Genomic DNA, 17,236 nt, shown 5'->3' on the forward strand with positions numbered 1-17,236 from the left:
CTCTTTACGACTGCATGGACTGTAGCCCACCAAGTTCCTCTGTCTCTGGAATTTTCCAGGCAAGAATACTGGAGCGGGTAGCCATTCCTTTCTCCAGGGGATCTTCCCAACCCAGGGACTGAACCCAGGTCTCCAGCACTGCAGGTGGATTCTTCACCGTCTGAGCCCCCAGGGAAGCCCGTGTTAAGCCCTTCCTTACCACACCATGAGTGGTTGGCTTCCCTGTGGCTCAGGTGGTAAAGAATCTGCCTGCCTTGCAGGAGACCCAGGTTTGATCCCTGGATCAGGAAGATCCCATGGAGAAGGAAATGACAACCCACTCCAGTATTCTTGCCTGGGAAATCTCATGGAAATAAGAGCCTGGTGGGCTATAGTCCATGAGATTGCAAGAGTTAGACACAACTTAGTAACTAAAACCACCACCATTGTCATAGTAAAATAAAGAATTAAAAAAAAAAAGAACCCCAGCCTTGTGATGTCATTTGCTTCACAGAATCAGTCAATACTTAGAGAGTGTCAGGGTGAAGAAGGGGTTTTGGGGGTGGTATATCAGCAGTAAGTGCCCAGAAATGGGAGAGTTTATGAATATTGGCTCCAATAAATGGACATCCAGATTTAGCAAGATATTGAATAGTGTCATGGAAAAAAGTCCCAGTGCCAAAGTTGAAATCATGAGGTTGTTATTATTTAGAGATCCATGGTATTTGGGGTCTTTTTTCTTTCTCCCAAGGGAGCAGTTTTGTTCCTCAGCCTGGTAATTCCATCACTGCTTTTCTTGTCTGTTAACATAGTTCTAAAACACTGAAAGAGGCCATTTCTGCCCTTATTTGGTGTGTGGTCAACAAGGAGAGCAGCATGAGTTGGACTCAGTACTGTGGATGCTTTTCCAATTAAACAACCTGTCTTCAGGACCCCAGAAGTTTTCAAAAAATAGTCATGTCTCTATATTTAGGTGAAGGCCAAGATTTTGAACAATTGAGAAAAATTCCATCAGCTAACTTTGGTAGAATCCTTTACTACTTATTATTATTAATTTTTTTAGTGTTTTTAAATAGAACCAAGACAATTTTCAGTTAGCAAATAAAATATTAAAATTTTGCGATAGGATTAATCTTTAAAACATGCCAGATATTCTGTTCTTGCACACAGGATAAAAAATTTCAAATGGGGGGGAGAAAAGGACCATTAAAACTGAAGATTGATATCTTCTGTAACTGGTTAAATGATACGCCAACTTACCATGCCCATATAGTGACCATTTTAGAGGCCAATTCTTAAAACTGTGTTTCTAACAGTATGAAAAATAGTTTTCTTGTTCTCTAAAATGTTTACTGACACTAGTAGCAATTCCTAAAGTTTGGGGTGGCATTTTCCAAAAGCTTTTCTGTAAATTATTCATTCATCTTAAAAAGTTTTTTCAATGATTCTCATTTGGATAAGACAATGAATTCACAAGATCAGGCAACAGTGCTCAAGGTCATATGGCAAGTTTGTAGCATAACTGTGGCTCTAATTCCCAAAGTTGGCTTAAAGCTCAACATTCAGAAAATGAAGATCATGGCATCTGGTCCCATCACTCCATGGGAAATAGATGGAGAAACAGTAGAAACAGTGTCAGACTTTATTTTTGGGGCTCCAGAATCACTGCAGATGGTGATTGCAGCCATGAAATTAAAAGACGCTTACCTAGATAGCATATTCAAAAGCAGAGACATTACTTTGCTGACTAAGGTCCATCTAGTCAAGGCTATGGTTTTTCCTGTGGTCATGTATGGATGTGAGAGTTGGACTGTGAAGAAGGCTGAGCACCGAAGAATTGATGCTTTTGAACTGTGGTGTTGGAGAAGACTCTTGAGAGTCTTGGACTGCAAGGAGATCCAACCAGTCCATCCTAAAGGAGATCAGCCCTGGGATTTCTTTGGAAGGAATGATGCTAAAGCTGAAACTCCAGTACTTTGGTCACCTCATGCGAAGAGTTGACTCATTGGAATAGACTCTGATGCTGGGAGGGATTGGGGGCAGGAGGAGAAGGGGACGATAGAGGATGAGATGGCTGGATGGCATCACGGACTCGATGGATGTGAGTCTGAGTGAACTCTGGGAGTTGGTGATGGACAGGGAGGCCTGGCGTGCTGCGATTCATGGGGTCGCAAAGAGTCGGACACGACTGAGCGACTCGACTGAACTGAACTGAGGGCTGCCCTGAATATTTGCCCAATGGTGCTTCATCAAAAAAAAAAAAATTCTGGGAACAGGCTTGTATTCATTTGGTCATAACAGTAACAGGTTTTTTTTTTTTTCTGATTTTGTTGTTTTATTTTTTTTAATTCATTTTTATTGAAGTATAGTTGACTTACAATGTTGTGTTAGTTTCTGCTGTGTAGCAAAGTGAATTAGTTATACAGACTTCCCTCTTTCTTATATTCTTTTCTCATATAGATTATTACAGAGAACTGAGTAGGATTCCCTGTGCTCTACTGTAGGTCCTTCATTAGCCCATTTTATACATAATACTGTATGTACTTCAATCTCTATCTCTTAATTTATCTCTCCCTCCCTTTCCCCCTTGGTAATCATAACTTTGTTTTCTACATCTGTGACTCTATTTCTGTTTTGTAAATGAGTTCATTTGTATCCTTTTTTTAGGTCAAATATTCGTTTTATTTTATTTTGATGGATGGCTACAAGTGTGGCTTTGTCAGAAGGTACATCAAAGGAAAGAGAAAATAGATAAATCCCACTTAAATTACCCATGGCAAATTTTTTTTTGCTCCTATTTCATTTCAGTTCAGTCGCTCAGTCGTGTCAGACTCTTTGTGACCCCATGAATCGCAGCACGCCAGGCCTCCCTGTCCATCACCAATTTCCGGAGTTCACTCAGACTCACGTCCATCGAGTCAGTGAGGCCATCCAGCCATCTCATCCTCTATCGTCCCCTTCTCCTCCTGCCCTCAATCCCTCCCAGCATCAGAGTCTTTTCCAATGAGTCAGCTCTTCACAAAAGAATATAATATAGGTGATGCATCTTATTTTCAAGAAGTCCTGAGACGATTGATTTACTTATTCATTAACCAGAATTATTGCGACTTGTTTATTTTTCTATACACTAGGGATGCAGTAGGAAAGCAGAGTTGATGTCCTCATGATGTTCGGGTCGGTCAGGGAAGCCAGTCATTGAAAAGTAATTATAGATGTGCTGATGGTGACAAAGAGGAAGTGCAGGAAGTGCTATGGAGACATCCCTTAGTCTGGGAAAGCAGGGAAGTCTTCCTGGAGAAAGTGACTTTCAAGATTGAAGTTCTGTATCCACCCTTGCACTCACCTGTCAATAACTAAGCAGGGCTTCTTTTTTTTTTTCAGTCTGCAATCAGGAGTACAATACTGAAACGAAAAATTTAGACAAACACTTACTGACCCCAGAAGAATTTGCACACATTTAAAAACATAATGCTTAGTTCTTTATTTCAAGTGATTAGCCTATGTTAATTTCATGAAGCATTTGACTTTAGAAGTATTTCCTGTTAACTACTTTAAAAAAAAAAAAAACCCTCCTAAGACTGTGTTAGTTACTTACTACGTACTTAAGAAACTAAATGTCTTTCCCTTCCCTCTTATTTCTTCCTCCCTATTTTTCCCTCTCACCCCCCATTTACCCAAGTGTTTAGACAGAAGTCAGAGCCTCATTATATAGAAAGGGCTTGACCTAATTATCTTCCAAATTGATAGAACATTCCTAAAATATGTAGATAGAAAACTTGAGGGCTTAACAAAGTATTTTGATTCAAAATTTAGTCTTATCTTTATTTTATATTTAATCATGCATCTTGCCATTTATTTTATTCTATCTCTTAACAATTTTAGCTATTTTCAAATGGCAAGTTCTAGAGAGAGTCTGGAGAAAAAGGAAACTCTCCTATACTGTTTGTGGGAATATAAGTTGGTGCAGCCACTATGGGAAACAATTTGGAGGGTCCTCAAAAAACTAAAAATAGAATCACCATATGCTCCAGTAATCCCACTCCTGGGCATATATCCAGACAAAGCTATAATTCAAAAAGATACATGCACCCCTGTATTCACAACAGCACTATTCACAATAGCTAAGACATGGAGACAAACTGAATGTCCACTGACAGATGAATGGACAAAGAAGGTATGATAAACATATACGATGGACTCCTACTCAGCCACAAGAAAGAATGAAATAATGTGATTTGCAGCAACATGGATGGACCTAGAGATTATCCTACTGAGTGGAGTAAGTCAGACAGACAAAGAAAAGTATCATATGATATTACTCATATGTGGGATCTAAAATATGGCACAAATGGACCCATCTACAAAACAGAAACAAACTCACAAGCTTAGAGAACAGGCTGGTGACTGCCAAGGGGGAGGAAGGATGAGGGGAGCATGAATGAGAGTTTGAGCTTAGCGAAAGAAAACTATTAAATAGAGAGTGGATAAACAAGGTCCTATTGCATAGCACAGGGAACTATATTCAGTATCCTGTGATAAAGCATAATGGAAAGAAGTATTTTAAAAGGATGTATACATATGTATGGAGAAGGCAATGGCACCCTACTCCAGTACTCTTGCCTGGAAAATCCCATGGATGGAGGAGCCTGGTTGGTTGCAGTCCGTGGGGTCGCAAAGAGTCGGACATGACTGAGCGATTTCACTTTGACTTTTCACTTTCATGCATTGGAGAAGGAAATGGCAACCCACTCCAGTGTTCTTGCCTGGAGAATCCCAAGGATGGGGGAGCCTGTGGGCTGCCATCTATGGGGTTGCACAGAGTCGGACAGGACTGAAATGAATTAGCATGCATATGTATAACGGAAAATAGCAAAACATTGTAAATCAACTATATATATTTTTAAAGCTTTAAAAACTTCTTTAACAAAATTAATAATAATTTTAGCTATTTAATTACATTTTATTTCCACTTTTGTCCTGAAACATATATGAATAAAGGGTACATCTGAAGCTGCTTCAGATGTAGAATATGCTTTCTTATGTGCTTAAGATTATGGGCTACCCTCAATTCTGTTAGCACTCCACTGTATTATAGCTCATAAAAAAAGTTTCAGAACAGTTTCCTTTCTTTCAGAACATGGAATGATTGACCTCTGAATCAAGTAGACACATATAAGAGTTAGAATGACTATTTGAAAGCAATTCAAAGAAAATGTTAGTATAATTTTTCAGCATTTTCATTTGGAATAATAATTTGTAGTTGATCATAATAGTGTATTAATGTAATAAGAAGCCTTATTTAAACCAAAATTACTTAAACTGAATGAATAGGTTTTTAGAAGTGTGTTCAGTCCAGTTGTTAAATTTCCTTTCTGCATACTCTTTTGCAACAGGTCACCCTGAAAATAGAATTGTTATAAAGAAACAAATAATCATAGATAAATGTAACATGAAAATGAAGCCGTTTGCTTCCACATTAAACTCTGCTTCCTTTGAGTCTGCAACCAGCAACTGTTTCAAAATACAGCATTATCTTGAACCCATATCTCTGTCTGCTCTGGTTTCCTGAGGCAGTGTATTTCAACATCATACAACCCCACTAATGTAACTCTTGGTGTCTCTGAAGTTTAGCTTAAACCTTCCCCTTCCACCTCTCCAATAGTGACTTGGTGTGTAAATAAGTGCTATGTGATTATATTTAAATTCTCCTACTGTTAAATTTAGGATTTTCAAAATTGATTCCTAGTAACTATCTCCTCTGGGCTTCCCTGGTGACTCAGCAGTGAAGAATCTACCTGCCAATGCAGGAGATGCAAGTTCAATCCCTGGGTCAGGAAGACCCCCTAGAGAAGGAAATGGCAACCTATTCCAGTATTCTTACCTGGGAAATCCCATGGACAGAAGAGTTTAGCAGGCTGTAGTCCATGGGGTCACAAAAGAGTGGGACACGAGCAGCGACAAAGAAGCAACAACTAGCTATCTCCTATAAAGGAAATTCTGATTTGGTATCAAACATCAAACCTTAAATTTGCCATTTTAACATCTGGAATCTTGGAACCAAAATTGCAGAAATGTTCAAGGGGCAAAGATTCCTTATTTAGAGCTCTGCAAAACATAAAATCTACATTACTGGAAGGAGATGGGCATTTTCTTGAGATTTTAGGGAGGTTAAGAATGAAGTGAATAACAACTGGGTGAAAGCAAAGTTTAAAGAATCTGGTTTTCCCTGGGATATAAGTTTAATTTCCAACTTGCAAAAGAAGAGTTTGTCTTAGAGATGAAACATTTCTCCTTGACATTCAATCATGCTTTTCCTTAAAGTTGTGGAAAATAAATGCTTACTAATAGGACAGAAATTAAAATATTCAAAAGATTTCTATTTCATTTCTTTCTCTACCATTTAGTACACCAGAAGGGAGATTTATAAACAGCTGTGAGTGAGTGAAGTCACTCAGTCGTGTCTGACTCTTTGTGACTCCACGGACTGTAGCCTACCAGGCTCCTCCCTCCATGGGATTCTCTAGGCAAGAATACTGGAGTGGGTTGCCATTTCCTTCTCCAGGGAAAACAGCTGCTTGAAAGATAAGTGACAGCAAGCATTCATCCTAGCAAATATCTTATTTAACCTTTATGTTGTTTCTGATTGCCTAAATTCTCATGTTTGTGAAGTTTTGTGAAGTACTGGCTAGTCCTGGAAAATGATATTAATGGTTATACTTAAAGCATTAAAATCAAAGTTAAAACTTAACTTTGTTCATTATTAGTCTTAGAAGTAAACAATGTATTTCTGTGACTTTGCTGAGACCTGGTCACCTAACAGAGATTATGCCTAGCTATACAGGAGAAATTAGATAGAGGTGTTTGAAAATTATTTAAGGACAAAAATAGCATTAACACTGGCAGATACTTCTTGTAACTTCATCTAATTTCACATTAGGAAAAAAAGGATCCAAGGTTCCATTTTCCTGGTCATCATTTCACAGTCATAGTTCTGTTGTTTCGACTGTGTTTAACTTTTCCAGATGTCTGCTTTTGAGAAGTGGAGAGGGGAAAGAAATCTTTGGGTGATAAAGAAAAAGACAACTTTGCATCTCTTCAATAGACATTTCTTTCAGAAAAATGTAGACATTCTGTAATACCTTCATCGTGCATTATTATTATTATCCTGTTATATTTTATCAAGTAGATATCAATTAACAGAACATTCTTTTCAAAAGTAAATTAGAGTGGACAAAAACAAGTTTTACTCAAAATACCTACCTGTTTCTGGCTTTAGCCTGAATGAAGATAGGGTCCATCTTTCCATGACAAATGCATTTGGAATAACAATGAAAATGATATTTTTCTGCCCCCAATGTTGTGTTTATGGACCGCAGCTTTCATTGTTAAAAACCAGTAACACTTTTTGATCTACAAAATTTGAAATGCCAACTGAAATAAAATGAGACCTTTGTATTGCGTGGAAAGTGCAGAAGTAAATCTTTGCCAATACCTTCCCTCCTGTTCTCTTGCTTGTTCTTTATCCACCCTCCTCTTTCCCTTCATGCTATTCCACTCCCTACCAGTTTTCAGCGACATCCACCCTCCTCACCCAGACTCCCAATTTTTTTTTTTTCCACTGTCTGGCTTCAGTCTCGGATGAAGCCATTCCACTACAGACCAACTTGTTCAGCTCTGTGTCAACTCTGCCAGAAATGTTTGCATTTCTCAAGAGCTTTCCTGACATGGAAATTTAATAGAATAATGGAGTGAAGTGCTAATAGTGGGATTTAACACACCGAGAAATGGAGACTGGTGTAAGTATGGGCTCCTTCTCAGTCCTTCCAAAGACTACCACCAAGATGACCACCCATATTGCTCTTGTGAAATGAGGATCCAAATACAAAAGCAAAAAAGACGTAGCTTGTGAAGCATTAAAATCCTGCTAGTTGATTTCAGAGAGAATATGTTTGTTTTTGAACTCTTGGCTCCTCTGAGGTCGCTGCTGTTCAGTCAGCTATCACTCACCCACTCTTTTAACCCATCCGTCAGATAACAAAGAGGTGAAACCATAAAAGCGTGTTCTATTACTCATCCCCAAGGCTGATTTGAAACCTGTGTTCTCAGGAACCCCTGATGTGCCGGATGCCATCGTGAAAATAACTGTCGTGTTGACAGACTTGAGCTTTTACCAAAACTGTGGGAATACTTTGGACCCCTTGGGTATATGAGATAGATTGGGCTCTAACGGGGGTCTCAAAATTTGGCCCAAGTGGTGATGATCACCAAACACAGCTGTTGGTCAGTTTTGCCCAGTCCAGAGGGGGTTAAATCACTGCTGGGCATTACAAACCTCTCTAATCTTATCCTGGAGAAGTGGAGTTCTGCCTTGGTTTACAGTTGAGGTCACCGGCAGGGCAGTGTTTAGACAGGGACTGATGGAATTACGCAGCATTGTTAGCATTAAATAGCACTTGGTGGTAAGGACCCGTGATGGCATCGGGTTCCTGTGACTCCTGGGGCACACTGTCTTGAAATAGATGCCTCCCGAGATGTGTTGGACTCGTAAAACGTGTGAAGGGCTCTGTGTGGCTTTTCATCATTTGTTTAATTTGAAAGAAGATTGTTTTAAGGGACTTATCATAGAGTTAAGAAATGTTTCTAGGGAACAGAAAATGAAGAAGAAAATTGATCTTCGTTACCGTCAAAGTCACGCGTTACAATTCACTCTCCAAGGTGACGCAGTATCTCCTTGAGGGAGAAGCTGCCAAAAGTGTTGAAAGTGATCTGCTTGTTTTCTTCTCAAGCTGACTTGCAGGGAGGCCCTGGTATTTAGAGACTGTTAAATCTTTGTGGAGGGTTTACTAATAACTGTTCATCCCTGTTTCTAAGAGAAGTTGAAATAAGAAACATGACATTTGGCAGCTAGTTGTGTGAAAATTAGTAAATCTATGTCAAATTTCCCAGTCATGGGCATGTATTTACTTAAAAAAAAGAAAAAACAAAAAACAAAGGCCTTCTGTTTCCTTTTTTTTTTCCCTGAACTTCACACTTGATATAAAGGTTTACCCACTTCAGTCATGCCTTTCACAGTGAGTGTGTGTGTGTGTGTGTGTGTGTGTGTGTGTGTGTGTGTGTGTGGTGCTTTCCAGGAGTGGCATGTGACTGTGCTGTTTAATCAGGGCTATATTTAAAAACAAATTTGCAAGGAAGCGTTTCTCACGTTATTAATGAGATAAAGTCGGAGTGAAGCAAGCTGTGTCGCAAAGGGCAAGTGTCATGAGGCAGGAAGTCCCGGCCATCTCTTCTAGCTGTGCTTCAGCCACCCGCCACCTCGCTGGCAGCCCAGAGCAGGCTCAGAGAAAATGCCCGCCCTTGGCCACAAGTGCCTACTGCTCCTCCAGGGGCCCCCCTGCCCCAGGGCTCTGCACCCACTCTGACTTGCCTCTGTCTCCAGCAACCCCAGCACATCCTTCACACATGGCTTTTGTGTGGGACCCTCGGGGAGCCTCAGTGCCAGCACTATCCACAAGAGTCAAGTCAAGATCACGATTCTCAAAGTCGTACAGGTATTGTTCTTTCCTTTTTGTGGCTGGGATGAATTTTTTTCATCAGCCCCCGTCGCCCTAGGCCTCCTGCAAAGGAGTCTCGTGCCCTGTGTTGATCTGTTTAACTTCTGTTTCCTAGATTGCCTTCAATTGGAGGGATAAGTGGGCAGTATACAGAATAGGAACTGTGCAGATGAGAACCTTAACAGAGCTGAGGGTATTTGGGAACCCCCAGAAGCAGAAGGAAATCGACTAACTCTAAAAGCTGATTTTGAGAGTTAAATGGTAAACTTAGGAAAGCATCCCCGTGGCTGGCATCTGGAAAACAAGTGTGTTAGCCCGCTTAATGGACGTAACGTAGCCATATTCTGTCGTACTAACTTTCGATTAACCCTCGAAATAGCAGGGATGGGTTCTTGTTTGGTTCAAGAAGCAGACAAGCAACAACAAAACACTTCTGTGTATATATAAGTGTTTCAGGTCCTATTCACATGGAAAAGTAGGAATGATGCTTATTTAAGATTTGTAAGCATTACTGTGCATATTTCCAATAGATGGTGACTTACCTAGACCTATGGTCTAGATAGTAGTTCAGAGTTTTAATTTTGCCAAGGGGAATTAGGTGCCACGAAATAGAAGGGAATATGTTCTTAATCTGTTATGTCCAAAGATTTCTGTAGAAATATATGAAAAATCTTGACCTTGAGACTTAAATAAATTGTTAGTGACACCTTTGCTTTACATCCAAGTTAGGCTTATTTTAACCAAATAATTTGGAAAGAAAAAGAAGACATTGAGAAAAATCTTTGATTTCTTTTTTGCTTCAGTATTCTAGATATTTACAAAGAAAAGACTGACCCTTTACACATTTTTTTGGTTCTGATTGGTTAGTCTGTAGCATTGCAAGCTATTTCACCAGTAACAAATAGAGGTGAAATCATAAGCAAAATTTCAAGAATTTCTTTAGACAAAATGTAACATATCTGGAAACCACCAGGCCTGTTTAGAATTATGCATTAAATTTGGATTCAAATGTGTTTGGATTTACTTGTATAAACACATTCAAAGTTTAGATTAAAATAATCTACAAGAATTATTTATTTGTTTTAGGCAGTATTAAAGATAGTGTCCTTGAAATTTTTTAGGGAACTATGATATCAAAAAGACTCAAACTATAATCTTCCCTAGTAACAAAGAATAAGCAAACTTTGACAAGGGATAAATAAAAGATGGAAGTTAAAGGTTTAAGTAGTACTTCCTTACTTCTAGATGTACTGCCGGTAGTACTTCTACTTCAAAACAGAATAAACATCATTTATTTTTATTAATTATGTTAATATGTTACAGTTAAGAATGATTCAAAGTTAGAAATTATATGCCTACTATATGCTTTACATTCTACTGAATTCACTTCTCACGCTTATTATTTACATCTCATGCTTCTTATGTGCTAAGTTGTATGCTTATTTAAGATTTGTAAGCATTACTGTGCATATTTCCAATAGATGGTGACTTCTAGAAACTCCTTACCGTTGAAATCTGATAACAAGTTTCCAAATATCATGCATATCTAACTGCTGGGTAGGGTAAAAGAAATAGCATGTTTGCCTAAAGAATTTCAGAAATCTTGAGAAATGCAGAGGTTAAACTCTACTCTGTGATCTGCAGATATATTATGAAACTTGCCTTCTTGGTCTGCCAAAGATATTTTCACTTTTCTTGTCAGTTTTATCCTTTCCAAAATAGAACAAGCACTGGTATGTCTAAGGATGAGTTTTCTGTATGTTTAAATGCCCTGAGTTTGTAGCTCTAACCTTTCATAACAAGTTTAAGAGGTGAGAATGACATCCTGAAAAGCCATTAAGGAGAGACTCTGTTGCTCATTCATTTGCTTTTAATTTGATTGTTAATTTACCAAATAATAATTAATGGTTTATATGTACTCTCTTCACTGTTCTGTGGGTCCTATTTTCTCTATCCATTTGGACTAAACTTTCCTTGAGTTCAGAGGCTCCTTTCTATGCAGGGGGAATACCATTAACGCATATTTGGTGAAACATCTTGCTACATACACTCTCTTAGTTGAGTAATATCTATGTGAAAAATCAACTTGCGGATATGATCAGGACCTATCACAGTCCAAGAGTTCAATGGAAAGTTAAAAAGCTAAGACAGCAGTTGGACACTCCGACCTCACATTTTCGGAGATCTCTTAGTGCTAAAAACAAGAGTATACATTCAGTCACAGCAGTGTACTGACAACAGTGGGGAAAATGTTTATTGTATAGTTTTAAACGTTTATCAGACCACATCGACTCAAATTCACGCGTCACAGTATTTGTGCGTATGTACCTGCACACACATACACGCATAGACATCCACCCACACGTTTAAATTCTACATTTATCTCCTGAATGACAGTTTCATGGCTTAGCATCCCTGGAGTCAAATGTATTAAGCTATTTGATGTAAACATTTAAAATACCCCACAGTTTTGCAACCGAGCTTTTGTATTTCTTCATTTCTTTTTTAATCTATGAGATCTTTAAAGCAGGGAAGTAATTTAAACTTATCTTGACCTTTGAGAGGCTTTAGATATAATTCTACTATTGAAGCAACTGACATAATGAGGCATTAGCCAAGATTTCTTGGTTGAATTTCTCGTTCACAAGTATTTTCGGTTTAATAAATGTAATTTTATATTCTGTAAAATTCTCACATGTGTCTAGTAGAGTGGTTTTTTTTTTCCTTTGAAAGATGGAATGGATATTATGCATGGCACTGGTCACACTCTAATGTTAAGCCAGAATATTTCTCTCTGGTATTGTTTTCACTCTCCTGTGGCATTCGGGCTGAAGGAAAGCCAGGTCCGTAAAGAGTCTGATTTTTTTAAAGTAACCACAAATCACATGTATTTGATGAGTGTTGATCCCTGCAAAGCACAACCTTGGGCAGTACTACAGTGTTTAAAGTAGATTTGAAAGTTGTTTTTCAACAGTGATGAGTTCTTGCCTTTTGTGGATAAAATATACTTTTAGAGAAAGCCAGATATAATCAACCTATAACTTATTAGCTAAATTTGACTTGGTGCAGAAAAAGAGAGAGACAGAAAAAGAGGAATACATTCTAAAGAGACTGATTTTCCTCTGTGGCCCTAGAATGAGAGCCACATCTCTCATGTCTGCCGTGGAGGAGAGAGAAGGACATGACGTGCTTCCATTAGATTTGAGAAAGTAGTATCAGTGAGTGGACTCATGTTTAAATGTAGTACCTCCAAAACTGGGAAGAAAATCATCTTGGAAGCCAAGAAAGAACAAGGAGCTAGAATTTAGCAGGTTGGAGGACTCTGACAATTCCCCAAGGGAACTCTGGGACCTTTTGTTTTTTAAAAATGTTATTGTTTAAAATTATAGTAACATTCACAGAAACTTGAAAGTTTCTCTTTTCTTAGAAAGCTACTCTTCTAGAGATGGTCTTGTCTTCCAATCTGAACAAATCACAGAACTTTGTCTTTTCAAAAAGGAATGTTAAAAAGAACATTTTTTATGAGGTGCCTATGGGTGGATGCTGTACCAATAGAAGAGACCACCATCAAAGCTGCCTAGTAGTACAGGGCAGAGGTGATTTCACCAACCTCCCACAGACTAGAACAAAGTAAGTTCTGGTTTTCCTGCCCTTCACACTAATAGACGTCATGAGATATATCATTGACTACTGGCTGAAACAAACAACTCTACACCCCCTCTGCTCATCTTGGAAAGTTATATTCAAATCTGCAACTTTGATCTGGAGGGGTTTTTTTGGTAGAAGATATGTACAGGGCCTGCTGGAGAATATGGTCTCTTAGCTACTCTTTGTTCCTATCAGAACTGATGCTGTCAAATTAAACCTCAGTTTGCCCACTAGACAGAGACATTACTTTGCCAACAAAGGTCCGTCTAGTCAAGGCTATGGTTTCTCCTGTGGTCATGTATTAATGTGAGAGTTGGACTGTGAAGAAGGCTGAGCACTGAAGAACTGATGCTTTTGAACTGGGGTGTTGGAGAAGACTCTTGAGAGTCCCTTGGACTGCAAGGAGATCCATCCAGTCCATTCTGAAAGAGATCAGTCTTGGGTGTTCTTTGGAAGGAATGATGCTAAGGCTGAAGCTCCAGTACTTTGGCCACCTCATGTGAAGAGTTGACTCATTGGAAAAGATTCTGATGCTGTGAGGGATTCGAGGCAGGAGGAGAAGAGGACGACAGAGGATGAGATGGCGGGATGGTATCACCAACTTGATGGACATGAGTCTGAGTGAACTCTGGGAGTTGGTGATGGACAGGGAGGCCTGGCGTGCTGCGATTCATGGGGTCGCAAAGAGTCGGACACGACTGAGCTACTGAACTGAACTGAACTGAACTTGCTCACTAGAAAATGCTGGCTAGAGCCCAAGTCTTAAAGAAATGAGTCCTGCCAACAAATCAGTAAGCTGAGATGTAACTTTCCAAGTTTCACATTAGTACCTCCTTTTCTGTGGCATTAAAAAAAAAAAAAATAAAGCTTTTCAAATGTAGCAGATGTTACTATCTGCTCTTTTTAGTGTTCTGTTCCATACCTCATCTCATTCAATTTTTAGGGTAAAACAGTTGACCTATTTCAAATCCTCAAAGATGATGCTGTTAAAGTGATGCACTCAATATGCCAGCAAATTTGGAAAACTCAGCAGTGGCCACAGGACTGGAAAAGGTCAGTTTTCATTCCAATCCCAAAGAAAGGTAATGCCAAAGAATATTCAAACTATCACACAATTGCACTCATCTCACACACTAGCAAAGTAATGCTCAAAATTCTCCAAGTCAGGCTTCAACAGTATGTGAACCATCAACTTCAGACGTTCAAGCTTGATTTAGAAAAGGCAGAGAAACCAGAGATCAAATTGCTAACATCCATTGGATCATCGAAAAAGCAAGAGAATTCAAGAAAAACATCTACTTCCGCTTTATTCACTAGGCCAAAGCCTTTGACTGTGTGGATCACAACAAACTGTGGAAAATTCTGAAAGAGATGGGAATACCAGACCACCTGACCTGCCTCCTGAGAAATCTGTATGCAAGTCAGGAAGCAACAGTTAGAACTGGACATGGAACAACAGACTGGTTCCAAATTGGGAAAGGAGTACCTCAAGGCCATACATTGTCACTCTGCTTATTTAACTTATATGCAGAGTACAGCATGCAAAATGCCGGGCTAGATGAAGCACAAGCTGGAACCAAGATTGCCAGGAGAAATATCAATAACCTCAGATATGCAGATAACAGTACCCTTACATCAGAAAGCGAAGAACTAAAGAGCCTCTTGATGAAAGTGAAAGAGGAGAATGAAAAAGTTGGCTTAAAACTCAACATTCAGAAAACTAAGATCATGGCATCTAGTCACTGCAGATGGTGACTGCAGCCATGAAATTAGAAGATGCTTGCTCCTTGGAAGAAAAGCTATGACATACCTAGACAGCAGAGACATTACTTTGCCAACAAAGGTCCATCTAGTCAAGGCTATGGTTTTTCCAGTAGTCATGTATGGATGTGAGGGTTGGACTCTAAAGAAAGCTGAGCACTGAAGAATTGATGCTTTTGACCTGTGGTGTTGGAGAAGACTCTTGAGAGTCCCTTGGACTACAAGGAGATCCAACCAGTCCATCCTAAAGGAGATCAGTCCTGGGTGTTCATTGGAAGGACTGATGCTGAAGCTGAAACTCCAGTACTTTGCCATCTGATGTGAAGAGCTGATTCACTGGAAAAGAGCTTATGCTGGGAAAGATTGAAGGCAGGAGGAGAAGGGGATGACAGAGGATAAGATGGTTGGTTGGCATCACTGACTCAATGGACATGAGTTTGAGCAAACTCCAGGAGTTGGTGAAGGACAGGGAAGACTGGCCTGCTGCAGTCCATGGGGTTGCAAAGAGTCAGACACGGCTGAGCAACTGAACTGAACTGAAGAGTAGGGGTATAAGTACCACCAAATGAGAGGAAAATTGGAGGTTTAGGGATCAGTGGCTATACAACCCACATGTCGTCAGAAGTCCAGAGTAATAATAATAAGATCTAAATTGTATTGGGGATTTAGTTTGTGGCAGAAAGTTTCCAGCACTCTCCAAATACATTATCTTATTTCATCCTACAAAACAACCCCACAAGGAGGACTTGCATTGTATTTACCATACAGATGATTAAACTAAGCAGAGAGAGTTAGGGAACATGCGGAAGTTTGAACCCTGTCCTAGAGGCTTGACTTCTAGTCGCTTTCTCACTTCCCATTTCTTGATCAGATCTTCTCATTGCCACACAGAAGTTCCGTAATAAGAGGTGACATTCTGATAGACTTAACCAGTCTCATTGACTGAACTCAGAGCCTTCCTCTAAAGAATACCTTGTAATTTGGTATAGAACAGGGTATAATGATTGACCAAAATATAAAGTTATCAAATAATATCTGGACAGTCTTCTAACCTAATTGAGGTTGGCTTAAAGTAGTATTAAGCAGAAGCATCACAATATATGTTTCTTATGAACGAAGAAAGGAAACTTATCAGTGAATTTATGTGCTTCTGTCCTCTTCCTGGGTTTTTGCTTCATCTGGTTTTTGGCTCATTTCATGTGGCCAAAAACATTGGTGCTGTGGTTATATTTTACTGCCAGAATGTTGCTCCTTGGCCAACTGTTCAGAGAAGCCAAAAGATTCTCTGAGCTACACAGGTCAACTTCATCTGCACGGTTCCTATTCATTCCACTGGCATTGTCTTGCATATTGAATGGCATTCTTAATGATGTTCCAAATTGTGAGTAATATTAGCTTAACTGAACATGAGTGCAATGGTTTCCTTATAGGCAACATTACAGTTATTATGATAATAACAACGTGTTTAACACCCATTGCACATTGTGAAAGGTGGGGGTGGGGGGCAGGTGTTATGGGAGGGAGACTCTAGCTTTGGAGCCAAATAGACCACACTTGAATGCCAGTTTTGCTGCTTTCTTTTTTAATAATTTTATCTATTTATTTATTGGCTATGGTATGGCTTCAATGGTGCACAGACTTTTCTCTAGTTACTCTAGTCGCTAGAGAGCGGGGCTTACTCTCTAGTTGCAGTGTGTGGGCTTTCTCATTGCAGTACTTTCTCTTGCTGCAGAGCAGACTCTAGGGCACGTGGGCTTCAACAGCTGTGGGACATGGGCTCAGTACTTGCAGCTTCCAAGCTCTAGTGCTCAGGCTCAATAGTTGTGGCTCCCAGGCTTAGTGGCTTTGCGGCATGTGGGATCTTTCTGGACCAGAGTCAAACTGTGTCTCTTGCTTTGGCAAGTGGATTCTTTACCACTGAGCCACGAGCGAAGCCCCTCTGCTGCTTTCTTAACTGGGTAATTGCTTGACCTCCTTCAGTAGATTCCCTGTCTATAAATGGAAAATACAAATGTCTGGTTCAAAAAGCCTTTACATGGAATAGGTACATGCCTGCTGCTGCTGCTGCTAAGTCGCTTCAGTTGTGTCCGACTCTGTGCGACCCCATAGACGGCAGCCCACCATGCTCCCCCGTCCCTGGGATTCTCCAGGCAAGAACACTGGAGTAGGTTGCCATTTCCTTCTCCAATGCATGAAAGTAAAAAGTGAAAGTGAAGTCAGTCAGCCGTGTCTGACTCTTAGCAACCCCATGGACTGCAGCCTACCAGGCTCCTCTGTCCATGGGATTTTCCAGGCAA

At 39.7% G+C, this 17,236-nt stretch overlaps 1 protein-coding gene across 4 annotated transcripts in view; it reads left to right on the forward strand.

The window, feature by feature from the left end:
* PDE4D (phosphodiesterase 4D) overlaps positions 1 to 17,236 on the forward strand; it is a 1,264,832-nt gene that overhangs the window by 878,484 nt on the left and 369,112 nt on the right. The window contains exon 1 of one of the 4 annotated variants that reach the window (XM_005694675.3): positions 9,120 to 9,527. The exons of the other annotated variants lie outside the window; for them this stretch is intronic. Within the exon in view, the coding sequence (XP_005694732.3) occupies positions 9,238 to 9,527 (290 nt within the window). The 5' untranslated portion in view covers positions 9,120 to 9,237. Of the gene's footprint in view, positions 1 to 9,119; positions 9,528 to 17,236 lie in introns of those variants that run through there. 4 annotated transcript variants of the gene reach the window in all.

Source organism: Capra hircus, chromosome 20, assembly GCF_001704415.2.
Source record: "Capra hircus breed San Clemente chromosome 20, ASM170441v1, whole genome shotgun sequence".
Taxonomy (NCBI): Eukaryota; Metazoa; Chordata; class Mammalia; order Artiodactyla; family Bovidae; genus Capra; species Capra hircus.